Source organism: Temnothorax curvispinosus, unplaced genomic scaffold (genome assembly GCF_003070985.1).
Source record: "Temnothorax curvispinosus isolate PA1 unplaced genomic scaffold, ASM307098v1 QBEX01005133.1, whole genome shotgun sequence".
Taxonomy (NCBI): Eukaryota; Metazoa; Arthropoda; class Insecta; order Hymenoptera; family Formicidae; genus Temnothorax; species Temnothorax curvispinosus.
In genome coordinates, this window is record NW_020214913.1 from 887210 (window position 1) to 909625 (window position 22416).

A 22416-nucleotide genomic window follows, 5' to 3' on the forward strand; every position below is an offset into this window, starting at 1 on the left:
AGCTATTGTCACATCTGTATGCGACATAATATCCATCACATCCTTTCATATTGATTTATGTTAAACTCTTTTACGTCGTTACGTCGTTACGATCATCGTTTGCCATCACCAAAACCTTCTTTCTTACACACCAATTATACGATCGTGTCTCAAGGCCTCTCGTTTCAATCGGTCATGACAATTTGTCGCCAGTTACATGGTCTTTACAAACGTGAAATCGAACTAGTAGACCTTGAAGGCGCCTACGCATGGTGAGCCGAGCGTAAAAAGTTCTACAGATAAAATTGGGACAATGTATCAATGACGATCCTGAAAAAGGATGTCATCGCGTAGGATGACATGGCAATAAATTGGCTATGAATGTAGAGACTCGCGAACTATTAAAGTTCTACCTGCATATCAATGCAGTAATTCGAGTATCGGTTTCTCAACGCTTGCTTCATTTAAATTCAGAGATTTGTCCATAGAAAAAAAGGAGAGTAAATTTATTATTGTCTGTCCGCTTTATCTCTCGTTCTCCGTTTATATCTCGTTTGTTCACCCCCCCCTATATCTTTCAACTACGTATCGATTCTAGATTATCGAAAGTTCGGTCTTTGGAGTTTCAGCAACCATTTGAAAACTAACTACGTCATTTTATTCACGCCAAAATCTCGATCCCACTGATGGTCGCTATCCGGTTTGATGCGCGATTCGCCAAAAGGAACGTGGCAGTTAAACTGGCGCAGCGCAGCTTAACGAAAAGAAGACGTAACTGTGCTTTAGTATACGCAGCACAACTTTTCTCATTCCTTTCTTCTCCCTCTTCGCTCTTATCCTCGCGCTTACCGTTACAGCTATCGGATGCTCTTTCAAGCGACTGTCGCAGAAGATAAGCACAAAGATAAACTATTAACGCGTAGTGCGGCTCAAAGTTCTGCTTCCCTATTATTTCTCGTTCACTTGGGAAGTGAACATCATTAATTCAACGATCGCCGCCATATAATTCGCGAAATTTAAAGTCGCTTTTAAAGTCCGATCGATATATTGCATCGTCGTACGTTTTTCAATTTTACGCGGAGTAACGTATAGAGCAAGGCACAAGTCGATACATTAAACTTTTTTTTTCTTTTCAAAAATAGCGTCTAATTTAATATCGCTTTACGGCCAAACGCTCTACAAGGCCAAATTATTGATCTACGGTCAATTAGTCTGCAAGTATGCATGTCAGATGTATTACCGGCCAAACAGGATGCGCGTTTCATCACCGCGGTGACCGTCATACGATCTCATCAAGTATTGCCTCCGGAGCGCAGCGTTTTTTGAACGGCCGTCCACTCGGCTAAGTATGTGACTCGCGCCGAAGAGAGTGTTGCCGGTGTATACCAGAAGAAGTGGTAGGGTTAAAATATAAAAAAGAGAGAAAGAGAGAGAGAGAGAGAGAGAGAGAGAGAGAGAGAAAGAGAGAGAGAAAAGGAAAGGAAAAAAAAGGCGAAAGAGTAGGGGGAGACGTCCTTTATTCCGATGCATAAGCGTGCCTTGGTACAGGCATTAACTCTCCCCACCATTTTCTCTCCTTTCTCTTTTCCTCGCGCGCCTCGCGCACCGCAGCTATAGTCATCGGATTCTCTTTTAGGGACCGTGCTAAGACTGCCAGATGAAAGTATATAACCGGTTCGCAGCTGCAGCCAGTCTGGAGACCTGGGTATCGGCCGGTGTGCAACTGGCGAGCACACACCGTGGCGCCAGGAACGGATTCGTCGCCCATGGTCCCAAGAAAGGACACGTACGGTCATCTCCTTGGGATACCTTCTTTCAAAAACTCCCGTTAATCCATTTCGCAGTATTGACCCTAAAAAATGGGTGCATAAAATCGACATAAAACCTGGCTTTTAGGATAAACCACAATCTAGACTTAAACCTAGACCTAGATATACACGTGGCAGGTAGCCAAGTGTCCATACGAACTCAGGAAGGTCGCGATGACTTTATGGTTTCCTGACGTCACAAGATAGTGTTAACGAAATAATTATACGATCCCTTTAACTTGTCCGTTAGGAGTATTTTTAACATCCTACGTCATATTGCATTATTTTGCGGTATTTATAGTCATAAGTAGTTAAAATGAAGTAGAGATATAGTAAGACATAAGCGAGAACTAAATGCACGTGATGTCTTTTCAGAAATTTTCTACACATGCTTTCTCATGCAAGGATAATGTAATGTCTATGTCTGTCATGATATTATGATGAACGTTTCGTGTGTGAAATTCATCTGCACGTAGCACAACCTTTCTAAAGTGGATGTTCGAAGCGGACATTCTTTCTAAAAAGATGAACGGACTGGTCGAAGGATATCCGCAAATCATGCGTGAGACTATGATGAGGCGGCAAGAAGTGAAGAAAATGAAACGCAAAACAAACGTTGCACAGCATGTCCAGGAATTAGCAAAAAGTAGCCAATGTCGCGTTAATTGCGAGAGTCAATTTCTTCGTAATAAAAGCGGAAATTATTATCGGTTTCAATATTTTAGGCCTCAATATCCCGATAATTAAACTACCAAATTAAAACTTTCTCTTCGTTTTTTAATCTTAGAATACGAGTGCTATTAGTGCTTCGAGATTTTTGCAAAGAAAAATCGGATGAATGTTAGTGACACTTCGTTTTCCGCATATTCTGCAAACGAGCAACAGTCATAGTAGATGAACGTGGCAAAGTGACGGAAGATACGACGAGCTATAGGATAATCATGAATAGCGCTGCTCAGCTTATTACGTTCAATGATCTTCATAGAGATGAAGCGCGCTTGATCTTCCGTGACGGAATAAGGCGCGTCCTCCGACAGGATATTATATCAAAATTGAAATAGCACATAAATATAATGTACGATTTACCATAAGGCGCCCAGAGATCGATTGCAATTATCGAATATTTAAAAAATACGCGGAAGCTGTTCGGATGATTACAATCTTCTGAATTAATCGGTTAAAAATTTTGGAAACATACATTATTGGACAGATACGGCTCAACGATAGGCTTGAAATATGCACATCTTTTTCACGTATATTTAAATAATATATTTTGACAACAATACCGTCTAAGTTCTGGGTAAAATTTGTTTGTTAAAAATCAGAACAAGTATAGAAAATCAAAACAACACTTAAAAATCCATTTAAAAACTAGTCTTGAGAAACAGCATGAGTGAATACAATCGTGTTGGTCTTATGTAAATATAACGTGAAAGGGCAACAAACTTCTTTGTTAATTAATAGTAACGTTAATTGTGGGTGGTAAACGGAATAATTACAGCGTGATAGCGAATTAAAAAAGGTTACAGTATAAACTTTTCACACGCTATCGGATATGCTGCTGCAGTTCGCAAAACGAGGGACGCGAGTCGAGGTACGAAAGTATGCCTGCGAAGAGGCATGCTGTCGGAAGACTCGAAGAAGTAATGTCGCCCAGGTGCTCGACCGGCCTTTGCCGAACTCGCCTCCACCCCCTCTCTCACTTTCTTCTTTTCCCTCTCTTTCTTTCTTTCTTTCTTCCGTTACTCTTCTTCGGCCTCTTCGACGCGTCACGACCAGTCGGGCAGTTCCTCCTTTTCCACAACGCGGGGATCCTTCCTAGGACTCCACGTCCTTTCCTCTTATCCGTGCGCCATTGGCCATTAGCGACCGCGCCGTCCGTCCGCCGTATCATCGGGGCCCCGGCGCGGTAAAGGGCCGCTCTTACCGGGTCCCGCGGGCCAGTCTTTCGTCGCGCGTTCACCGGTACTCCGGCCTCCTCGGCGTTCCGGACGATGATCTGCCTCCTCGGCGATCGGACCATGTGATTTCGTCGGGTACACGTTATTTCTACGATGACCGCCTATAAGTGCATCACGTGGCCGACCTGGCGATAAGATCCAGTGCACGCGCGATCGGAAAACTCGACGTTGGTTATCGCCTCGATTCGCCATTCGATAATCGTTCTTATTTTATCAGTTAACGCTGACGCGCGATGTCGCGATCGCGTGTATTAAGAGTCACGCGTTTTCGCCAAATTTTCTGTCAATATTGTCACACAAACGGCCCGGCAATCCAATCACGTTGAAAGAGATCTCACATTTCAGTTGCATATGCCACGGGTGATTTATCGGTAGCTGGCCCAGATACGCGACGATTGTTATAGATTGAATCGTGATTTTAAAAGGATTGAGCTCTCTCTCTCTCTCTCTCGACCTTGAATATTGCATCGTCCAATGAATGATAGTGTCTACTGCACGTATTTCTTTTTTATTTTTCCTGAAAATTGTGTCGCGCGCAATTCCGTATATGGAGTGACTTTTTGAATATAACTCGTTTTGACAATCGAGGTGAAAAAGATGTGCGTGACGTGCGTGATGGCGTACGAGGACGTAGTATTCGAATAAAGTGGCAGTCTCTCTCTGGTTACAGTCATTCTCACGAGGAACTCGATATAAAATCAAAGTAGTTTTAACAAAATATCTGAAAGTTTTAATTAACGCATCCTTTTAATATCGATACATATTTCAAGTAACTATTTTCCCTAATTAAATATTTGTCTTATGAGATTGAAAGAATATCGTTTGCAAACCTGATGTACTTTTTTAAAAGTTTCTCAATACATTTAAATGTTCCTCAAAATTTTTTCAATGAATTTTTTAAATATTTTATAAAATTTCTCAATAAAGATATTAAAGAATAATTAAATAACGCTGAAATTTAACTTTGTCGTTTCGTGTCCCATTTTCTCGAGTTGATTCTCGATTCTAAATAGGCGATAAATTAATAATTAATTGGTTGTCCGTTTAATTTAAATTTGCTTTTATTATTTACGTACGCGATGTAAATGTAAATTAGACGTATATTTTGGTGCATAATGTAATACAAATTAGTTCTCTCGCTCCTTCGCGCATATTTGTATTCGCGATCCAAGCTGTCTGACGATACAAACCAAACCAGTTGGAATTCCACAATTGCAAATGTCATATCGACTATCATATAAACGTGCAAAGGTCGACCAGTCTTTATCTCTTTTCCAGTCGGCGAAAAATATCTCATTTAAATGCATCTGAGGTATTTAGCCTCGTAAATTTAAATCGGAATTTAAGTCAACGATACATATACTTACTTTATTTATGATTAAATTATGTGATATCATTGACGTAAGAATATATTTTCTCAGCACTAAAAGTCGTTTAAAAGTGCTATCGATTTTTCAACGCTGAAATTGAAGCTATTAGCCTAAACTTGAGAAGAATTATATCGGGAATGCAGCTGGGTGCATCGTGATTTTTTTTCCCCGAAAAGTGTCGGTAAAAGTAACGCGATGGTGAAACTTTTCGTCGAATTCGTACGGTATAAAACGAGAGTTGCAGTGAAAATGCATCGCGGTGTTTTTTTTTACGTGAACTGAAAAACAAGTCTGTACGTAGCTCATTTTAAGTTTTATCCCGAAACGTATTCCAATGTATTCCTGAGAAAACGCAACCGGTGCCGACCAGATGGGAAGTGATGTATACTTATTATGGCAGAAACGTTCTCACAGAGATCCGTCGCAGCTAAGGTGAATTTTATCACGATTCATTAACCGTAGTTAAGGCGCTACGATATAATTAGGTTGATTATCACGGAGGAATAATAATCACATTGGATACTGCTAATAACAGGGAAATGAAGAAACTTAATTTAATAATTATCACAGCGAGAAAACGATCGATCCACGTGTCTGTCCAAATTTGTTGATCGTATTATCTTTAAGACATCCGTGCGGTAACAAAGCACGCACGTGGATACCGAGATCGTGGAAAGGTATCACTGCCTCCCGCGTAGGCCACGAAATCTCGTAAATGTGGCATTGACGTATGAGAGGCTTTTAGCTGACTACAGTTATTCGTCCGAGAGGCCTTTTAAGCGCAAGTCAGACGGGGTATGTAATTTTCATGTACGATTCTCTCTTCCTCTTCTTCCTTTTCTTCCTTTTCTTCCCTTTCTCGATGGGCGGCTGGGCGCAACGCCCGTGACACGCACGCGGCCGCATGCTCGCGCATTTCGCACGGAATCTCGCGCGTGTGCATCGTACGCATCCGTATCTTGTCTCGTTTCGTCTCGTCTCATCTTATCTCGTTTCGTTCCGTGCGAGCCGCGGGTGCGTATGCTGTAAGGAGTCTTCCCTCGCATCTTCTTCCCGCGATCGTGTCTCTCTTTCTTTGAGGAAACGAACGGATATAAATCTCCTCCCCCTGTATCTCGCCTCGTTTCTCTGTTTACGAACTCGCTCCGTTGTGCGCTCCGTTGTGCGCTCGGAACGATCTCGTACATCCCGAACTCGAACAATCGCTAAGAAGTTAGAGACAACTGCCAGAATGTTACATTGCAAGCGGAAGAAAGATCGCGCGGCTTCGTAAGACGAACGGTACGGATCTCGAAGCTAATTGATGCGCGGATTTCGAATACGTCGGCATCGCGTGCGTCTGTGACAGCTGTATCCTGTATCAGAAGACAGACACAATATTTATTGATATAATGAACGACCGCGCGCTCAAGTATCATACAGTGGAAATAGTACGCTATCGCAATATAACGCGATTTATTAATTCGAAAGCGCTTCAATTTCACGGGTTTGAAATTTTACTTGATTGGCACGTTCGCAGGTGAATAAATAATGGAGTGTCGACAACATCCCGCGCGCCTATTCGCGCGCCAAATTTTTCCGCGGCTCACCCCGATTGATATGCCCCATTATGTTTTCATTCCGCTTTAAAGTGTTCTTATTTCGTCTTTTTTTTTCGCTATCCAACGCGCGTCAATCCTATTAAAACGCGAAACACGGAAAGGCAATTTCGATCGCGTTAAAGTAAAAACGTTTTCGTTTGTGAAACAGTCTTGCGCCATCGGGGTACTTTATCAGTGTACTCCATCAGCATCCCAAGTATCCACCGTTTCCGTTCGATAAACTCGGCTGAGATTAATTTGCATTCAGCGAATTTACTAATCTCGTAGTAGCCGACGCAGTTATCGTAGATTGCATTTTTAAACCGTCCGCGGGGTACGCGCGATTGTTCCCGTCATACACTCGATACATTGACAGCACATTGTACTCGTACAATGCTGACGTAATTTAAAACTTTTCGACGTGCATAGCCGATGGTAAAAGCCGTTCACCCACTCGAATAACAAATATTCGGTTCCTTCTGTTCTGCGTTTTAACCATTGTTAAAATCGCCGAGTTGTTTTACCGATCTGTTTGACTCCCATTTCTTCGCGTTACTCAAAGGGATTGTCGGTGTAATAACCGCTTTGTAAAAGAGTCCGATTATAATTATCGGAAATTATTACCAGCAATCTCGTTAACGTTATTCTACATATACATCTTTGTCTTCTATGCATATTATACTTATCTTGTTGTTAATCAGCCGTTTTCCTAATCTTCGAGATCGCACACTGTAAATATTAAAGAATAAAATTTAAACCAACCTTGAATTAAATAACAATTTGTTATTTATAACTAAAATGTGTGTCGAAATTGATTATTTTAACACAAAACAATATTATTTTAATTCCATTGGTTTGGTTAAATTAACATCATTAAATTAATGATACATTTTGAATGGGAGCAATGGCGATCTATAGGAATGGTTTAAAATGACTCAAATTGAGTATAATTTGACACCATGAATTTAACAGTGCAAGCGATCGTTTTTACTTCTGCAATAATAATATTATATAAAAAGAGATAATTTTATAATTATATAATCCCTAAAAAGATAATCGATAAACTTCTGGCAACTATCAGAGCTTCGCAGATCGAACAATTTAGATTATTTTGATAGATATCGCTGGATTCAAGATTTGGTATGCCCTTTCTAAAATAGCCGATCTAATTATTGGGCGAACTCTAATCGGGAGTCATCGATTTCCGATACCGTCCCTTACGCACGATGATTCGATTCCCATTCCGCGATGGCACTCCGAATCATTTAAATGCTGCGCACGTTTTACGCAACGTCCTTTCTATCCTGCGTCGGTATTCTCCGTCACGACTCCCGTGACGGAGCGCACGAAAATGTCAACAGTTACAACGTGACTACGCTTGGTAAGCGCGGCGAACTATGCAGACTTGCGCGCGGATGCAATTTCGTTCGCGATAACGTAACGAATACCCCATTATCGTCAGAAACTGACATCTCACCTCGGTCCCTCCCGGTGGGATAAGCTCAAATCTAATCGGAGCGCGCTAGACTTTCAGACGGCGGCACAAAGCTGTTTAATATCGATATCGGATAAGAGCATATCGCTTACGATTAGCGTGCCTATAAACAACTGATTAAATTTAATTTAAAAAAAACACAAGGGTAGAAAAAATTAATTTGGTAATTAAAAAATTATTTTTAAAGTAAGATCCGATTTCGTCTTACATTGTGCTCAGATACTTGTCTTGACAGGTAGCTGTATATTGATAGACTTCTTTTCAAAATCACCTGCGAATCGACATCTTCAAGGCGTGAAAGTATTCGAGTCAGATCGCACGAGAGCGACAGTGAACACGACAGTGACAAGATACGCTTCTGGCCTCCGGCACGCGATGGTTAATCGAATCTTTCGACTTCCGCATAATTTCGTGAAATTCAAAACGATCGGTGAAAGTGATCTTTACCATATATAAGATAGCGCTTGCGACATAAACGGATTTACTGTTGAACATGGGTGACCCGTTTGCAATAATGCATGTATAAAAAGGTTACAGCAGCAATTTTCGCAGCATCCGTCGAAGGAAGGAGGATTCGATATTCCATTAGTCGACATGGGCGATTTAATATATTTCTAATCTGTATATTGTAGACTCTGCTGATAAAATATTATTTATATAAAGCAGAAAAAATAATGAATAAGCATCTCAGTCTTTCTAACCGAAAAAAATTGGAACTAAAGTAGTGTTAAGCTATATATTATAGTAACATCCAACTAATATATTAATATATTAAAACAAAATTAATATATTAACATATTAAAACAAAAATACAGATAATTGTCGTATTAGTTAATATTGCTTGTGCATATTTAAATATAAAAAATTACAATAGATAATTTCTATTGCTCAGCAAAAGAATGAATTATATCGGTTTCCATGCAACCGCGGTTCTTCAAGAAAGTAGAGCAACCGCGATTCTTCAACAAGAATGTTCTCGGTATCCAGACGAAATAGGGTATTCTATGATGCTATAGTGACGGGAATTCCGTCAACAAGCTCGTTAGTCCGCACGTATGCTGTAATTTTGTCGGTAGATAATGAGAGACGGGAAGAGTTGCGATTATTTCTGTCCGTCCTTCCACCGGTGACGTATGAGACATCGGGCAATTAATGAGATATGTGTATATATATTACAAGAAAGAGTAAACAAGAATTATTAAAGGAACGATTCGCGAGGTTATAATAATTGACAATAATTGAGGAAATTGAAATATAGAAAAGAACGCTGTGTGTGTTAGGAACTTGAATTTAAATAAAGAGAGATTTACGTCTTTTCTTGTATACTCTTATATACACCTGCTTTCGTTTATCAATTATCAATTATCAATTAATTACTTTAATTTGTTTAATTTTGAAAAACATATAGAAGAAAAATAACTATGGTTTATTAAAACAGGTGCCGCGGAATGGATGATTGTGTCATTGCGTCATTCGGCTGATACTTATGCGCGACGTGAACGAGAGAATCGTATAGCTCAAGTGGGATATAAGCGATCGAATAAAATAACCAATGTGTTTCGCCACCGTGAAATATATCGTAGATTTATAGTGCCGCACGTAATAATCGTAACGATTCCACCCTGGCGGCAGCACCATGTGCGGTGACGGTGAGCGTCGTGGAGAAACGGGCTTTTACATTCTTCGATTGTCGTGATCGTTCAATCGATTCGTTTTAACGCTCGTTTTAGTGCCTGTGAGATATTAGCACGGCCGATTGCCCGCGCTGCTGGAAATGCGGTAATTGCGGAACAGCACGCTGTTTGCGCGACGCGATGCGGCGGGTTTTTATCACAAAACTGGGCGATGATAAAAGAAGTTATAGAAGTACATAAGGTAACTCGTTGATATGCATGTATATGTAAAAGAGCATTAAGAGAAAGGAGATTTACTAAATCTGAAATTTCTAAAAACAAAATTTTGAAGTAAATTTATAGACGACTTCCTTCTCGAGTTACAATGTCTATAAGAATTATAACATTGTTATATTATTATATAATTTATAACATTATTATTAATAATTTTAATAACAATCTTATCGTACAAAATAATTTGAATATATTCATGAGAACAGGTCATTTCTTGTGAATATTCTGAAATTTTTTCATATCCTTGCTTTCCAATATTGACCTATGAATAATTAGGAAAAAGAGGCAATTTCACGTTTTCATAATAATAAGAGCTCATCCACCCCAATATTTTTATAAAACATCCATCCCCTATGGAATTCTCTCTCGGTGAGTATTCCAGCCCTTCTGCGCAGTGGCATAATAATTCAGGAAAATCCCAGCGATTCCGGGAGGAGATCCTCTCAGAGACAAGTTCGATGAAACACAACAATGAGAATCATCCGGGAGGATTAAAACCCGGATTATATTGCGGTACGAATCTACCGATCAAAATACTGCCAGCTAGGAAAAATTCACCAGCGCGGAAACCGCGGCGGAATCGTAAATCAAACGCATTATATTCTGCTATACTTCAATTCGTAATTTTCTTTCCCGAATTTTCCCTCTATTACGTATTAATTCATTCGTGAAACTTTATTAAGTTAATCTATCTTTCGTTATTCGCAAATACCTTATAGAGCTTCGGTATTCTTGCTGTGGTTTTATATGAAAAAGAAATATGTGTCCGCGTACCGTGAGCACATAATTGCGTTAGGTATCGTTATTTATTACGTCCCTAGAATCCATCCCCCGTATACTTTTATTTATCGTGTTTGGAGGGTCGCTATTTTTATCGACCACATAATCGGCGCGCGACCCGTTTGACCAGGCAAGAGATATTCTCATACCGAAAATACGAGTCTTTCGAACTTATTTATCAAGAATATTTTTTCAATTTTGTTTTTTTTTTCTACCAGCGCAAGACATCGTTGGAAAAAATGAACCAACTACGTAAAGCCAATTTATTTAACAAAGATCAAATCGCTGTGATCAATCAAATATATTTCTAAATCTCGTTTGTATTGCCATACGCTTCCCTATACGGCATCGATAATATACAGAGGAAACGCGAAATCGGTAAAAAATTTTCTAAGAAGCCCTCGTCGGATAGCCTCCCTTTGAGCCGAGAGAAAAGCAGTTGCCTCTCGATCGAGGGTAGAAACGAAATTTTCCAAATTTCGTCTCGACGCGTGAGAGCAGGGATGATCGCCAGCCAAATTGACTATTGAAAGGAAATGGCGGGTCTGCGGGAGATGGGGAGGAGAGGGGAGGGGAGGGAGTCGCGTTCCGGTGTACGGATGTCCTCGAAACGGAAAAAGGAAATTAAATTCTTGTCGTAGGCCAGGTCTGCCTTTATTGTTCTCCAACGGCGTGTGCGTGGCGGTATAGTTTTCCCGCTATATGTGATGTCGTTGTCTGACGGCCACCCGCCGGGTTGGGTTGTGACCCTTCGAAGCACGGTTGCGTCGACGAGCTGATAATTATTTCTCGGCGAGCGTATAATAAACACATTAGAGAGAGCGTAAAAAATATTTATATATATTAAACACGCAAGAAAATAGCAGCCTATTCGTGAGAATATTCGATTACAGTGGTATACTAAACATGCGCTTCTCGGAAAGAATTTTGACTTCATTTGTATTGCTGGAAAAGAAGTGAAATTCTTTTTGTCAGCAGCCGCCCTTATTTAACATCTCTAAAGTTTTTCGAAAGCGGAAACTACACTCGAGGAAACTTTTCTCATGCATCGCTTCTAATACGGAGTTCTTTCTGTCGCAGTACATGGGTTCGTTTCCTGTGGCGGTTCCCGACATTGCCAGCCGCGCGGAATTTGTGCGCTCCCAATTGGAGATCCTCAGGGTAAGTGCCTCTCCCCTAATTCTGTTCGTGTGCTGAAAACTATTTCTAATTTAGCATCCACCCCCTACGAGAATATGATTATCATTATGATTGCGAGAAATGACAAATTATGTCTGCAAGGTAACATTGTTTTCCTTCCGGGGATAGCAAAACCTGCTCCTTCCGGTAATGCGCGGCAAGACGAATTATTCTAGAGCGTCTCTTCGCATAATAAGAAGCAATAAGATCCTAGGATAATGGCGCGGCATATACCACCGGTCCCATTTTCGCCCTGTTTGTTTTCCCGTTTTGCATGCATGATGAATTCACCAGTTTTATATTCAAATCGTCGCGCGATCTCGACATTACGAAAGATGTGTATACGAGATGAGCGTAAAACCGTGTACTTAGATCCTCACTTACAATCTCTTAAGACATTTAGATATTACTTAAAAAAAAAACCGCCGTTATCCCGATCCATTGTGTTTTACGATCGCCTCTGAGGTATAATGGAATATCGTAAATAACGACGCATGATGACGCTCATTGATGGGAGGCTTATTCCATCCGTTTTAATGCTTGGCATCAATTGCAATCAACGGCAAATACATTTCGTAATTAGCTCGAACAGATGCATGAATGCCATATGGCAAAGGAATCAAAACGGCTCTCATGTTAGGGGGGATTATTATTCTAAGCTACGCTATTACTGTAAATCTAGTAATGACTCTCGTACCTGAACGGATCAGCAAAATTTCGGCTTTGAGTTTCGCCGGAGTTGAATATGTTTACCTACGACCGAGAATAACTCGTGCCAGGAAGTTCCTACTTAATCTCCATACGTATGTGTGCACAGGTGTGCGTGTCGAGTAGCCTGCGTGTATAAGAACGCGCGTTGCTACTTTTCCCGTGATACTACTTCATTAGAGTGTACGCGCGCCACGCTCGTTTTGGTCAATTTTACTTGAATAGTTGCCAACGGTTAAAATTAAATGCATTGGCGTTCTTATTGTATGTCTTTTTTCTTCCTTCTATTGTAAATAACGGAGATGTACTGATACATTGTGTTGATATGCTCTTTAGGTCTTTACTATAATTGTTAATTAGCCGATTTAAATGCAAGCTGAGTATATTATTGTGAGGAAATTCTGATGAGCATTATGTCTTCTGCTAATTAGGACTTTAATTAATGTACCATCCATATTCTTGAATCCATATTCTTGAGGGTTTGTGTAGTGAAAGGAAAAGTGTTACAGAAGTAAGAGAGTTTGAATTATTTAATATTATTTAATTGTTTAATGTCTCTTATTGCAGAAATTATTGCAGATAAAGAATTAATCGGATATTTTTATGAGGTACTTTCAATAATTTGATGCGATATCGAAAGAAAAACAGAATAATTATCTCCGACTTATTTTGTCTATAAAAAAAATCATTTGTGATCTCTTGTATAATAATAGATTCGGTCTTTTTTGCTTATAAATAAAGTTGTAGATTTGTGGTAATCGAATTCGTTCGAAATGAGAGGATACGAGTAATCTCTAATGTAATGAGTCGTAAATTCGACGAGTCACTTGTCTCCCCGTGTTCAGATCGTTCCCACTCAATGCGCACTTTCGCAAATCGTCCCTATTGTTGTACTCCATCGTGGAAGATCAGACTTTCAAAGAAGCGTTTAGTGTAACACGCCGTAAATGCGCGTATATCTCGTCTCACCCCTGCAACATTTATATTTATACGGCCACCGTAAATGAGGCGAAAATCACGCTCGGTTGGTTAAGAGACGCTTCGCCGGTCGCCTACTGATGCCAGTCGGGTGTTGGTATATTTCCCTGTTTTGTGCTACAATCACAACAGCATGTAAAATACGAAATTTTATTAATGCGACTAATCATCACGGATTCCTCCTTTTACTAAATTTTACAAAAAAAAAATTTTTTTTTCTAAAAAGAGACTTTAGTCTTTAGTTTATGATGTGAGATTAAATTACATTTTTCTCAGGCGCTTTGATTTATTTATTTTTCTCTTTTCTTCTGTAACCTTTTTGTTAATTTTTATAACTTTATTTTTTGATCAAGACGATTATTAATTTATTGATAATTGATTTATTTTAATAACTATGCATTTATATTTACATGTTGACTACAAGCGTGAACGTTATTTGTTAATTGAGAGATCAAATTAATTCGGTGAATAAACTTTATTCGTGTAAATAATACATTATTCAATAGATTCAAGCCTTTTATGGCAAGTTTAACTTTTATTTAAAAAACTAGGCAATATTTAACTTAAAGCAACTCCGGCAGTTTGTATCGGTTCTTATAATGAGATAATCCTCTGACTTTTTATTAGTCATAAAAATTCGAGAATAATAAAATATTACATGGTCGTCTCGAGTAAATCTTTTGACTCAAAATGGTAAAAGAGAAGGGATATATATCGTTTTCCTCCTGTTGTACTTTTAAAGCTGGAGAAGTGACAATGTATTGTACATGGAATTATAACATATTTTTAAATTTAATGCAAGACATTCATAAAATCTAAAGAAAATTAATTTTGTTTTTATATTTGTCTTGTTGAAATCGTCTAAAAATATTTACAAATTAATTGTTATGTATATCTTGTAAATTTACACGAATATTGTAATAATGGGATCTTTTCTCGTCATTTAAAGTAATCACATTTTTGTGAAAAATTTTTTGAAACATTGGATGTATCTAAAACGGTAGTAAACCAAAAACAACTATCGTGAAAATTGTCTGGAGTTTTTATCGTATTTCGTTTCCCTGCTCAAAGGACATTTTTCTACAGCAAAACGAAAATTCGCAGCGGCAATCGTTTAAAGGGACTTTCGAGGCCTTTATCCCGAATTTAAATTGAAACAAAATCATTCAATGGCATTTCCCTCGCGGGAGTTTAACAAAAAAAAATGGTAGTGCGAATAAACAGAAATTTATTTGACGAAGTTAGAACATTTGCGCGGATAATTCCGTCGTTCTCTTTAGCACATACGAATTTCAAGTGTCGCGGAGTGGATAGGTTGTCAAAGCCATCTGCTTTAATTGCCAATTACATGAGACGCTTTCACGGGGTGTCAAACAGTGGTCCGAATTTTTTTCGCGAGATATCCAGCTGGGACACATTGTACCGGCACGGTCGATTAACGGAAATACATCGTACCGAAAAATCATTTTACCTGAAATAGCCCTCTTTCAAAGTTACGCACGAATTTTGAAATACCCATTATTTTTTCATCAAACGTATTGCCATTACAAATTGAAATACTGTATAAGCTTTATTTTTATATTGTTGTTATAATTATTAAATTTTTAAATATTATAATAGTTATTAAATGTGTTTAATTTTGCGATAGAGTATAAGATGAGATTCAAAGAAATCGCGACCGCGCTATTAAAATTCAAAATCAAATCGATGAGCCATCGTGGAATGTAATTTAATCGGAAAAAATCCAATAAACGCATTCTACAGCAGCATGATGTATTGACATACCATCGGTTTCTTCTTCTCAGGTTTCTGTCTTGCTAAGTTATTAAAGCTATGACAAAGGCAGTCGTGTCAAAGAAATACGATCTTGAGGTATGCATCCGAAAGTGCCTGCGACAGCAAACAATCGGAAATCATTTGTATAAAATCTGAACGACAATAGACTGAATTTATATTACACAAGTTTATGCTTTAAAACGATGCAAATTGATTGATCCATTTATGATTCATTAAGCTTGTATTTTTCTCTTTAAATTCCCTGACGATCAAAATATTAATATCTACACCAACTGAATTATTTGAATGCGTTTACTGAAGATTTGTAAATGTCTAGTATTGCAACAAAATATATCTTTCCGCATCGTTACACACGCACGGAATAATTTTGTAATCGTACATCAGTGAACCGAGGGTAAATAATGGATATACACGAGTAGAAATTTGTCACGGTGGTCAATGACATAGAAGCGTCGCTTTCGTTTCGTGGATCACGACGTATGGGGCAGTTTGTCACGGAGAAGGGTGTCTTTCCACCCCTGACACGTTGACCACCCTATAGACACGGTGAAAGGTCCCGAAACGCGCGAGAGCACGTGCGGGGTATATCGCAGACGTGTAGGTATCCATATTGATTTCGGGGATGCGTAGTCGTCGACCTCTTTCACTTGCTTTCTTTCTCTCTTCGATATTCCGGGATACTCTTTTATCACGGGGGGAGTTAAAAATAAAGAAAAACGACAATAGTCTAATCTTCCGCGAGCTCGCGCTACACGCTAATTACTAGAAATCCCTTAACGCCGTTGTTCTACCACCGATTGTTTTGTGAAAGTGTGATCCTCGCGAAAACGAGAGGAGAAGGATGAAATCCGGGACGATGCGCTGCTCGACTATTTTTCGGATCTTTGAAATTTAACTTGTACGATGAAGTTGACTCGCAGCCTTCGGAGTACAAAGAGCGAAAATCACGTTTAACCGGTTCATCCTCAAATTACGATTCACCGCGAAACCACCACAGAGAATCGTGGAAAATCGATCTATCCGTACTCACACTTTCCGCCTTGCCACATTTACGACGGTGCGGTTTCGGTATCGGTTTACCGGACAGTCGCCGACAACGTCGAGGACGCCGTTGCTGCATATGGGTCATGTACAATCCGCAACGAACCGACCGTACCGATTAAACGTCTGCACAAACTCTGGCAGGCGTGAATTTCGAATGTTGCGACCGTTGCGAATATGATCGCACGGCCGCGATTGTGACAGCGCGACGATAGTGACAAAGTGCATTTTTCCGCTTCCTGCAGCATCGAGCTCGTCGAAATTATACATCGGTTTCAATGCCCGTTTTGTGCGCCCCCATACCGTCCCTTCATCCCGCTCGCGAAGCTCGCCACCGATCTCCCCGTAATCCCTTCCGTGGGGTCGCCGTTATCAAAAGTACGCGCCTCCACATACGGCGGCGGCGGGTCTTACGAGATTGCCGAACACGGTTTAAAACGATAGCCTGCCGGTGCCCTGGCATTCCCGCAGGTCGTTGAACTCCTTCGTTGAACGTGTGTGCGAATTGCCCTTCTCCCCTCTTTTTCGTTTCTTGGTCCCGAGACACGAGTGCGTTGAGCACGAACGCGAGTCGTGCGAGCGTATTGGTGATGTAGATGCAGATGCGACGAGAGTGGGCTTTTGACGCAAAAAAGTTTAGCAACGCCGGACATCGTCGGAACTGAAAGATGCTCTAAGTGGACGCTGTTTATGCAAAAGTGGATTAATCCGCGGAGTGGAAGTTTTAAGTAAATTCGGTTTGAAAAGGCGGAGTCTTTCGTTGCCCACCAATTATTTGGGAGAAACTGAGAAGGAAAGAGGGAAGAAAAGAGAGGAAAAAGAATCGCCAAGTTAACTCGCTCTACCGCAGCGAAACACTCACCGTGCGGATATTCTCAGTCGTAGATTACAGAAACGTATTGGCAAGGAATTCGAGGATTATCACCGAGAAGTGTTCGGCACGAGCTCACTCGGCACGTACGTCAATGCAACACGCCATCGATCGAAAGGCAATACGAAGCGGCTTATCTGTCGCTCTTTTTATTACTCTCCCGGGCTCACTTTTACGAGAGAATCCACCAGCCAGACTACCGATGGAGTCTCTACAGCGCTTACGGTATTTTCCCCTCTCCTTCACCCTTCGCTCCTTCTCTCTATTCTCCCTTCGGCCTTCTCATATCCCATTCATCCTACCCCTTTCCTCCTTCATGGGCAAGCAAGGTTTTCTTCCGAGACGCAGAAAATCGAGAGATGCTCGATTCAGGTCAAAGTCAAAGAGCCTTTTCTACGGTTCCAAATATTTTCACACTCGATGTGGTTCCAACTATTCCTGGCAGACATCGGTTACGCTCGTTTTGCTCGGCGATGTAGAAATCGTCCTGCTCGATATAGCTATATCAGGCAGAATATGCTCGTCTAGAGAGAGAGGTTTTTCCTGTAAACCCTGTGGACACAGTACCTCTCTTACAAAATTTTTCGAATTTTTAGGTAGGGAGGAAAAAAAGTTAATAAGTTGAGGAACAAAATTTTCTTTAAAAGAAACATTTTCCTTTATTTTTCCACCTCAGCGCGTTTTACCATAAACGTATCTAGAGTTTACATATTTAATTTTTTAATTAACCGTGCTTGTCTTTGTTATTTACATTACAATTGAAAATTTAAACTAAAATAGACAGTCTAATTAATTATGTCTGAATTGAGTCTGTAATTTTAGTTGTTCGTTATTTCAAGGATTCATTCAGGAAGATTAAATTATACGCTTCCGGTATCGGATTTCAACAATTATAATGTCCGCGAGTCGATTCCCGAGAAAGAAAAATGACTTAATCCCGAATAAGAAAAGGTGACTTCCGCATAAACCTGGGCCGTTCTAAGACTTTCTTTATTAGCTACAATAAAGAATAGCCACGCGATATTGCTTCTCTCGTCATTGAGATTCATAAATTCTCCCGTAGTCTCTCTATATTAGAGCTCTAAATTTTCGAGAAGTTACTTTGCGGCTGCTCCGACAAGGAATAAAGGATCTCTTGTAAAACTTTTAATTAACATATAATAATAAGAAAGTGTGCAATTTTCGAATTTTTCACATCGGAAACTTTGTCCTATATTTTATTCTTCATTTTATTTAAAGAAGAATTAATCGGTTCTAAATTAAAATTTCAAAAATAGCGACCTGGGCGAAAGGATTAAAATAATTATTGCGTCGATTACTGCTGCAACGGTACTTCTTATCGCGAAGTGTATTCAATCAATCAGGCAGTCGGTCGAGTAACTCGCGCAATACGCGTACGCCAACGCAGGAGAAGGATAACGGCCGTATGCCGTCTTTGTCACTTATTCGCAGCATCAAGTAATTTATATCTTCCTCATCAACGCTATTATCTCAACCGGCGCTTCATAGCCAGCGTGCAATAAACTCTGCGGTGCATTTCCATACGGACAGCGGCCGCCCATGTCCGGCTCGTTGGGAATCCTTTTGCTGGCGTAGGTTTATCCGCCTGTTCACTGTGAACGTCAGGCAAGCCGAGCACCACCGGATATTTACAGTCTGCAGTCTACGCGTTGTTCCTACTTTAATATCCTGTCATTGCCTCTGACAAACGCGAAAAGAGAAACAGCAGGCCGGGCGAAGAGCGGTGGTTCAGAAGGGCGAAGCTTAAAGGATAAGGCAAGGATAAAGCAAGCATAGACAAAGTGAAACCGCAATTTTTATTCATGGAATATTCATTAATTTTTCATTTCTGCCTAGTCACAGTTGTTTGGTTATTCTTAATATTGTGCAATTTTCTTATTTTTCAGTAATATATTTTTGCAAAGAAATTGAATTTCTACGAAAATAATTTATGAATTGGAGAAAGAGAGTTATGCGATGTATCTACTACCTAATCTATAAATATAAGATAAGATTTAAAAAATTTATAGTCATGAGATTTTATTACCATAAATATGTTAAATAATACGACACGTTAAAAATATAACTCGATAGAAAGAACTATTGTAGCAAAACAAACTTTGATTAAATAAATCCTGTTGAGTGACACGAGATCACGATAATAGAACACTGAAATACGCGAGATACGGAAGAAATAGATACCTATTTTAGCGGCAGGAGCGCGCCAATAATAGAGAGAGCTTGTGATATTATATTATTTAATTGAACAGAGCGATAATAGTATTACCGAGTAAAAAATATCCAACGGATAGTTTGCGAACGAAGCTCGGTATTGATTTGCAAACCTGCGAGCACTCTGCATTCGTACGAAAGATGAAATACATAGACGCGCAGAAGGAACCACGTGGATACATCGCGCAAGTCCCTTCTCGGAATGGAGATCGGAACGCGATGTCTGTACTATTTTTCCTTCCTTTTCTCTCTTTCGCTTGCTGGACACGAGCCCATCCTTTGAAAGTATCTCAAATGATCTCGAATATTACGGTGAAACTCTGCCGTCGTTGCGGCAGTTCCATTCGCGTCCGTTCTTCCGCACGTTTTTCTTCTTGTAACTCATACCGAGTAGTCTCGGAAAGGAGAAAACTTCTTGCCCGGTGTTAGCTCGGTGCAGTTTCAAGGAAAACTGTAGGGGAAACGGCGATATTCTCATATCGGGATCATGTGTGCATGCAACGGTACAAAGAGATCTCGAGTTACGATTTGATTTTACATCGTCAACAATGAATTTCTGGCTTTTTCGAAAAGCCCAGATGGACTTGTATGATTTATCAGTAATTGAATTTCAGACAAACAATGGATTAGTAAAATTGGATTGCAGCGGATATTGATACGTACACTCTCGCAACGATGCGTGTTATTAATTTGTTTTGCCCGTACATTTAATTTCAAATAAACTGATATATAATGTGATGTATAATCAAATATATTCGCGACGTTTCATATTTTGCATATTCGTAAATGTATATCTGGAAGTGGGGAAAATGAAGATTATAAAATTTAATAATGTTAAAATAACCTTCTCTCTCACGTGTTTTCGAAAACAGAAATTATATTGTTATTATCCTCTTCATTAAATCACGGAAAATACTGCAATATTATTCTCTTCCTTATTGTTCTAACGTAGAAATAATCACAGAAAAGTGTAAACAAATTTCTAGCATCAAAGTTTTAGCACTAAGAAACAATCGTATAACTCGTATCTCAGACAAGAAAGTTTTCATATGATTCTCTATAATTATTTGATAAATTAAGGTGTTATTCGATGATTCCCTATCGTGTTCACGACGTTGATCGATCAAAATAGCAGTTCAATCGTGGTAATTTCCAGACAATCAAACCGGTATAATTAAGCCGACAAAATGCAGTTGTTTTTCCCGCTTTTTCTTTTTGATCCCACACAGCAATTTGAGCGATTATTGCAAATTCATCGCGTCTCGCAGTAGGTACCGATCATCGCCAATAATTATCTCATCTGCCGCGCCATAACTAAACCAGTTCTTCTTGTTGGCTGATTGACCGTGGGCACCAGAGAACGTGTCATTAAATATTTACGAAAGGCTAACACGCGACACCATGTATGCTTTTGACTAATCACATCGTCCTTCACGTAACGTGGCGTTGTCAGTCCAGTCGCTTTGGTCCGGTCATCTCGGAGTTCTATTTTAAAATAATATTATTGAATAGACTCTATTAATAAACAGTTACGTCCATAAAAACGCAAAAGCTGATTCGCCTGTCTTTCTTGAATTCTGAAATGAAAGAAAATTTAAAGCGAGAGAAATTCGCGGAAAAGGCTCGTCTTGCGGCAGATCTCGATGTTAAAATTTAAAATACGTCTTTCAAAGCTATTCGAGGGCGCATTTTTGCCATTGGAAAGCGAAGACAAGCCGATCGAAGGGCGTATCTCGCGTCCCGCTGTGCGGAAGGGGATGACGTACATACGTTCAGTATGCAAGGGGGCTGGGGTACGGCAGCAGGTCGGTGCCAGAAGCGATACTTTTTGGAGAAAGACGTACGGCGTGGCGAAAGAGGAGGGGACATTTCTGGAGAAAAGCCGGAAGCTAGACCCGTCACGGATTTTCTTTATGGCGAGCCACGGGGTTTCCGCGCATAGCGCATCGTGGATGTTAGAACGCCTTGTACGCACGCGAAAGGTCCAACGTGACGGCTTTCGTTCGAGCAAAGGGGGTTGTAATATTTAGAGCACTGACTTTTTCGTGAATTTCTTTCGGCCGGATATGATTCGCATTTGGACTTTTCGCGCGGAATGTTTCCGGCTTTTAAACTGGCACGTATTCAAGAAGTAAATATATACGCCTGCATACGTTATAAACGAAATGACATACATACATACGTAATGCTTAAAAGTGCTAAATGCACAATAAAAAGAAAAGGCGAATATGACTCGGATTCTTTGAGGTAAACCGCAATTGTCTCTGTTTCCGAAACGTATTTAGAAATTTATTTATTACACGCTGCGAGTGTAAAAAGAATCGGGGAAATTTTGTTCCTCGCTTGTGGTCGGATGCAATGAAAGAAAGGAAAGGTGAGGATAAAAAGAGAAGGAAAGGGGGGTCGACAGGTCGTAGTTGTGCTTTCTACCGTTTCCGCGGTTAAAAGGTACTATATCGTGGTTGAACACGCCCACCTAAAGCACCTGCTAAGAGCCTTTCCATTCCAGTTGGCGGTACGACAGCGTGTTGCCGACTTAAAAGGTTTAAAGAGCGCCGGTGCAATATATATCGCACGATGAATGGTGATAACGTGGTCTAGTCCATTGTCCTTGAAAGACATTTCACACATACAATTTTGAGCATACTGATTTGATCGAGAAATAGCATTTTTTTAAAATAGAACATCGTGTTATTAAATTAACAAAATTATACAACAAAAATTATATTA

At 39.8% G+C, this 22416-nt stretch overlaps 1 protein-coding gene across 3 annotated transcripts in view; it reads left to right on the forward strand.

The window, feature by feature from the left end:
• The window catches only part of LOC112454524 (tensin-1-like), a 104977-nt gene that overhangs the window by 37218 nt on the left and 45343 nt on the right, over positions 1-22416 (forward strand). Inside the window, exons 1-2 of one of the 3 annotated variants that reach the window (XM_025015968.1) lie at positions 5147-5550; positions 11961-12041. In XM_025015968.1, the coding sequence (XP_024871736.1) occupies positions 5489-5550; positions 11961-12041 (143 nt within the window). In that variant the 5' untranslated portion in view covers positions 5147-5488. Of the gene's footprint in view, positions 1-5146; positions 5551-11960; positions 12042-22416 lie in introns of those variants that run through there. The other 2 variants (XM_025015969.1, XM_025015970.1) reach the window with 2 other exon arrangements.